Source organism: Falco naumanni, chromosome Z (assembly GCF_017639655.2).
Source record: "Falco naumanni isolate bFalNau1 chromosome Z, bFalNau1.pat, whole genome shotgun sequence".
Lineage (NCBI taxonomy): Eukaryota > Metazoa > Chordata > Aves > Falconiformes > Falconidae > Falco > Falco naumanni.
The window spans coordinates 57,132,501-57,138,892 of NC_054080.1; the positions used below are offsets into that span (position 1 = coordinate 57,132,501).

The 6,392-nt window shown below is 47.1% G+C and overlaps 1 protein-coding gene across 2 annotated transcripts; it reads right to left on the bottom strand.

The window, feature by feature from the left end:
• Positions 1-2,329: 2,329 nt before the first annotated feature.
• DMRT2 (doublesex and mab-3 related transcription factor 2) lies at positions 2,330-5,485 on the bottom strand. 2 transcript variants are annotated; one of them, XM_040580289.1, is made up of 3 exons: positions 5,120-5,485; positions 4,932-5,034; positions 2,330-3,481 (listed from the first exon to the last, which is right to left on the bottom strand). In XM_040580289.1, exons 1-3 carry the CDS (start codon positions 5,471-5,473, stop codon positions 2,424-2,426), a joined length of 1,515 nt encoding a protein of 504 aa, XP_040436223.1. In that variant the 5' UTR covers positions 5,474-5,485; the 3' UTR covers positions 2,330-2,423. The 2 variants fall into 2 exon arrangements, with proteins under 2 accessions (XP_040436223.1, XP_040436222.1); XM_040580288.1 differs by lacking the exon at positions 2,330-3,481 and adding an exon at positions 3,908-4,034.
• Positions 5,486-6,392: the final 907 nt, after the last annotated feature.

Below are 6,392 nucleotides of genomic sequence, written 5' to 3' on the forward strand. Positions count from 1 at the left end.
GAAACAGCTAATGAAACCAAAGCAACATATGAGCAAGTGACAGCAAGACAGAGTGGCCAAATGCTGACTCCAGTGACACTAATTTGTTAAGTGAGGCAAACGATTTGTCCAAGTTTCACCTCAAGGGTCGCATTTTTTCAAATAGTGATAGAAATGTCACTCCTGATGACTGGGATTTGAACAAAACTATCTGGAACATACAGATGTTATGTACACTCCTCTGTGTGTGTGTGTGTGTATATATGTATATATTAGAGTTTGGTATAACTTCAGACTTTGAATTTGTTCAGTTTAACCTGTTCTTTAAAAGGTCTAGAGGCACCAGTCTGTTGATGGATTTCAGTTTTCTGGTCTTTTTTTAAGAAATAATAAAGACAAGTAACTTCCTGGAAAAATATTTCAGATGTGAAATTGTATAACGTTAGATGCACACATTGTCAGGCAAAAAAGTATTTATGCAGGACTAATTCCAGTATCCATATTGGTTCACCACATAGATTGCTAAACTCTCTTTTATCTGTCATCCTGGTTTATGCCAGCAGCTTGAAAAAAAAAACAAATATTTTCAATAACAAAGGAAACCCTGCTTAAATGAAACCCCCTTGTTAGCTTGTAATATTCAACTAAGCCAAAGAAGGAAGCTGTGGTGAAAGCAAACAAATACAAAAGCTTCTCAGCTTGATCTGACTGCTAAACTGATTAAGAAGCAGATTGGGCTCTCAAATAAGTTAAAACTCCCTCTAATGGCAACCGGATAAAGGACAGAGTTTGAAAAAATGAAAAGCATCTCACTGCATTTGAAATGTTATTTTCGGCAAGACAAAATCTAATTAGTATGAATCTTTTTAAAAGTGAAACTCTAGCTAGTGCCCAAGATTCTTCTAAATTACAACAGAATTGTTTACATTCCTGACATAAAAAATTTATGTGCTTTGTAAAATGTCTTATGTAAAAATTTAGACATTATGTAAAATGTTTTCTCCAATGTGTCTGTTGCTTTAACGAAGTGGCTTAGAAAAGCACCCACGACAGACAACTCCTCCCATCCATTAAAAGGGTCCTGCTATTCAGCAACAGACTCCTAACAGAAACACTAAACACTTTTGGAAATACTTACAGAATCAGAAATTCACAGGCTCAGATATATTCATAGAAACAAGCATTTAACCTGTGCAGCACATGTAGTAAAATCAGAAAACATTGCACTGCTCACAAATAGCGAACAGAAATTGTCCTTAGAAAATAATAAAAACCAGGAACAAACCACAGCTCCTTTCAACTGGCTGAGCATTGTCTGCAGGGTAAAAATGTTACAGAAGGAAAGTAACCAAAGGATTATCAGTTAGCATTAGATAGGTTAGCAGTAACACATAGGGCAAATTACAAAATCACAAATTTTGAAAGCTTCAAGCTCAGTCATAATGAGAGCTGGTAACGCCTTTTTCTACAACCTGAGAGCATCTCAGGTTCTCAGGTAAATTCTACAGTTAATCTCTTTCATTTCTGCTATCCCTGAAAAAGGGCACAGAATTACAAAACAGAGATCAGGACTTGATTTCTCATTAGCAGTGATGATTCTGTGCGTCATCGTTACAGCCTAAAGGTCATTTCAATTACCACAGCACAAGAATCTCATGCTCCTGCTGGTCAAAGGTGAAATGTTTTCAGAAGAGAAATATTCTAGGTGGAGAAAATGCAGAGTAAAGTCAGCTGAACATTTAAAAACTAAATAAATAAAACCAGACCTTTTATTCAAAAACTAAATTTTAAAAAATTATTAGTTTTTATCCAAAAGCTTACCAGTGCCATTCATCTCAAATCTGCTCTTCTGCTTTAGGAACAGAAGCTTTTAGAGAGGTGTGGAATAAACCAGTCTTTTACACAAGCATGCGCTCCACTTTCAGAATAAGAAACACATTTGGAATCTGATCCAAACCTCACTTAATGTAATGAAAAAAAATCTTGCAGATTCACACTAGCCGTTGTTAGCTCTTCTCTTAGTTACTGAAAGTTCAAAGCAGAAATTACCAGACACCCCACCAAGATAACTAGTAATACATTGATAATAGCAGATAAAAGAATAAGTATATTCTGAAGGCATGGCATTCTTGCCTGTGAGATAGTAGAGACAAAACAGAGATCAGGAATACATCTATGCTTGTAGGTAATCTCATTTTATTGAATGGTTTGAAACACTGCTTAAAATAACATTACATTCTGTATATGCATTTTCAATTTTTAAAAATTGGTATTTTTTTCAGAAGAGAAAACATGCATATTTATGTATACAATTTTGAGATAAAACAAAGAATTACATTTACAGCAGAAATTCATCTTTACAAATCTTTTCAGAGAAAGGCAGGCAGAAGCAATTCTGCAGAAGGCAAAGCATACAAAGTTTCTACACTGAAGGTATAGTTAATTCATTGAGAGATATTAGAAACTGCAGAAGAAGGTCGTTTAAGGATGGATTCAACTGAAAATGACAGGGGCTCAGTTGTTGAAAGTTTTACTGTGGCCTGTTTGGCCCCAAAGAAGTCTTTTGCACATTTGTCTATTGTAAGCTTGTATTTTTGGTTCTCTTTAATGGCACACTCTCTGTATTTCTTGGAAGCATCTTCAAAAGTCTCTTTCGTAAATGATGTTCTCAACTCTGCTCCTGATCTGTCAGGAAACGTTTGGTGGAACAGTGACTGAAATGAATTGTATTTCAGAGGTGGAGGGGGCTTGCTACTGGTTTTGCTGATCTTGCTTAACACCTGCTCCTGAGGAGCCAGAGAATCCTTATCAGAAATCTGAGAGAAAGTCCTTTTTGGAGGAGAGAAAGCTGACCTCTCACGAGTTTCTTGAGGAAGGCACGGTATCTCACTACATGACTGCTGAACATCTTGAGTGTGGGTCAGAACAAGTGAATTTTCCAGTTTTGGAGACATGATGTCGTGCTCAGTGTTAGGACAGTCCTGACTTTGTGAGACTTTGGCATCCCAGCCTGCCCCAGGTTTGAGAGCTTGGACAGTAGTAGCATTTAACAGGCACTGCTGGTAGAGAAAAGCATCACTAATGGGGCCACATTTCGGCCACACTAAGAACCTAGAAGACAGGGGATACTGCCTGTAGGTAGTAGCTACACCAACATTTGACGAAATTAGTTCCATGTTGCTGGATCCTGAATACTGCATGGTTAGATCAAGGCAGGCAGGTAAAAAATTGCAAAACTCCTTGTTTGGAGTATCAACTTGAGTAGTGTTGAAGGGCGTTTTATACGAATTGTATTCAGCTCCATGCACCATGCGGTTAGGGAGAAAAAGGGCAGCTGCTTGTGTAGCTTCCATCATCTCTCTCTCTTTAAACTCCCTCTCTAACATAATGTTCTCCAACTCTTTATCAGCAAAAGCCCGTCTCTTTCTCATCCTGTCACTTACAGGGGGTGGCAAGGGTGAATTCCCTCCCAGGTAAGGGTCTGTTGGAATAGGACGGTAACCTAAAACAATAAAGCAGCATTAGGAACGAAGCTGCATAAGACAAACATTGAAGCTGTGTTTGTAAAAGGGCTCTGCTGGAGACAGTCCCGCCACACGCCAAGCACTTGTTACAAACCCTGGACACTGTCAGTTCCTACTGGAGTTACCATGCCACAGGCACATTCAGTACAAATTAAGGAGATAACCATCATTTTTTTAAAAAATACAGAGAGTATTCCAATATTTCATTTCTTCTGAAATAAAAGAGAACCTTGATAAAACAGAAATCCGGTCTCCAGTATATTCAATTACCAGCTAACTGGATTCATTTAATATAACTGATAGGGTCCAACCCTGTTTGTTCTACCCAGACAAGTAATCCCATTGAATTAATGGAACTACTTACATGAGTAAGGAGAACAGGATTTTACCCGTTTTCACTCCCATTCCTTTCACACGGGTTTCCCCATTGCCAAGGAAGATACCTATACCTACAGCTGATGCCTTTTCTATGATCTAAAGATGAATGACTATGTACACATTGCTACCGATGGTAGAAAATTCCAAGGAGAACTAGAAGAAAAGAAAAAGAAAGTTAAGATAAATTACAGGGAAGAATACAGAAAGATATTTTTTTTAAAAAAAGAGTGAACTGTAGGTGAAAGTAAGAGGTTTCTAACAGGACAAAATTTCAACAGCACTTGCACAGGCCGAGAAAAGAGATTGCTATTGGGAGGTGGCGGGGTAGCAAGCTAGATTTGAGAATCATAATGCTTGACAGAGCTTCAGTTTGGAAAGCAATTAAGGCAGACATAGAAATAAATTTGGGCACGATCTCAAGAGGGAGTGGGGAACAAAAAATACACCCTCTCACCAAAATATCCATCTTTAAAATTACATTCTTCCACAGTTAACAATTTTGACTGGGGAAAAAAATGAGCGGCCTACTTATGCATATATTACTATTGGTAATGCCACAAACAGTGCTGCCGTGTTAGGCATTCAGATCAAAAGAAAAAAGAAAAAAAAAAAAAAAAAAAACCGAACTTATTTACTCATTTCCTGATAAAAACACCCACGAATAAACTACCCTGCCCTGCAAAACGCCGCTGGGTAGTCATGTAAAAAGAATGTCAGCTTGTAACAGTAACTCTCAAATTTCAAATTACCGTTGCTAGCATTTCAGGCATTATTGGGGGGAGGGGGGGCGGGGGCGGGAACTGAAATTCTGCCACACCGATTCCAGCTACGAAGGGCAGACGGCTCCGCCGCCCGGCGCTGGCACTGGGGAGCATTTTAAGGCCGCTCCGCGTTTATTTCGGAAAATAACGCTACATTTCCCCGTGCCCGTGAGCAGCCGCGCCTCGGACGGCAGGTACGGGTTTTCCCGGGGCAGACCGCGGTTTCCCCGCCGCCGGCCGGTGCTGCGGAGATGGGGGCAGCCCGTGGAGGGGCGGGGGATGCTCTTACCTTCCAGGATGCTTTTGGCCAGGAGGCTGGGCGTCCGGACGTGCCTCTGGTAGACGGCTTTGCGCTCCAGGCTCACCTGCTTCCCCAGCAGCCCTTTCTTGTCCTGGGAGAGTGACCGGGCGGCGCTGTCAGCTCGGCGGCCGCCCGCCCCGTCCCGTCCCGACCGGACCCATCCCGTCCCCTCTCACCTCGGTGGCCTGCTGCCGTCGGAGAGCCACCTGGGCGGCCATGACGCGTTGCCGCTCCACCACCAGCAGGCAGTTGGCGCACTGGCAGTCCCGCCAGCGGCAGAACCGCTTGTGTCCCTTCAGGCACGACACCACGCCGTGGTTGCGGCACCGGGCGCACTTGGGCGTGCGGCTCAGCTTCCGCTGCTCGCTCCGCCGCGGGGCCGCCGCCGCCACCGCCTCCTCGCCTTCCTCCTCCTCCTCTTCCCCGTCCGGGCCGGCGCTGCTGCGTCGCGCTCCAGCGGCCTCGGCCGCCTCCGCCTCCACGCTCTCCACGTCGATCTCCCAGTCGGTGGCGGCCCGTCCTTCAGCCATGGATCCTCGGCAGCGCAACTGCAAGAGAGGGGTCAGGCTGTCCGCCCCCGCGGCGGGACGGCAGCCGGCGCACACGCGGCTTCGGAGGCACCCGCCGCAGCCCAGCCCGCAGGGATGCGCCCCCGTAGGGAAGTCATAGCTGAGCCCGCTTGGGATGCCTTACCATCCGCCCGGGTCTCTTCCCCGTAGCCCACGCAGGGCTCAGCTGAGCCTCGACGGCCGCTTCCTTCCCCCGCCCGTCCCGGCTTGCCGGGGAAGTTTGCTTGCCCGCCGCAGGCAGGAGCGCGTCTCCAGCGGCGGAGTATGCGGCAGGGACCGTCCCAGGCCGATGCCCGGCGCCGCTGGGCTGCAGGGCAGTCATGTCCTCGCAGGGACCCGCTTATTCCAGGATCCTGACAACCCTCCTACCCACTGCGTTCAGGCTTACGGGACAGGTAGGGAACACCTGCGCTTCACACACCGCCGCTGTCCGCTACGGCTGCCAGGGGCCGTACTGCCTCCCGGAGCTTTACACGGTGGAACCCCTACCTTCTCCCACCCCACCTCCCCATCCTCCCTCACTTTGCACTTACTCAGGTTCGGTGTCTGAGGCCAGCAGGCGGTGCAGGCAGCTCACAGGCCGCCGCTGCCCGAGCCCAGCCGGAGGCAAGGGGCTCCCGATGCCCGCACCCGAGGGCGTAAGGCTCCCCGAGAGTCGGGCGGGGTCGCGCCGTCGGGGCGTCGCCGCCTCGCAGGTTGCGGGGCCGGGCCTGGCCGTCCGGGCCCGTGGGTGCGCGCCCGCTGCACCAGCGCCGGTGCTGGCACCCGCCGCGCCCACGCCGTCCCCGCTCCGCAACACAGCGCCCGGCGCGCCGGCCCCGCCGCGTTATCAGCGCCGGCCGCCGTCGCCCGCGCCGCCCATTGGGCCCGCGCCGCGCGG

Coding starts and splice junctions, on each gene's coding strand:
- DMRT2 (XM_040580289.1), bottom strand. CDS start 5,473: ATGGCTGAAGGACGGGCCGCCACCGACTGGGAGATCGACGTGGAGAGC. Junction 5,035..5,119: donor GACGGCAGCAGGCCACCGAG/GTGAGAGGGGAC, acceptor TCACTCTCCCAG/GACAAGAAAGGGCTGCTGGG. Junction 3,482..4,931: donor GGCCAAAAGCATCCTGGAAG/GTAAGAGCATCC, acceptor TTATTGTTTTAG/GTTACCGTCCTATTCCAACA.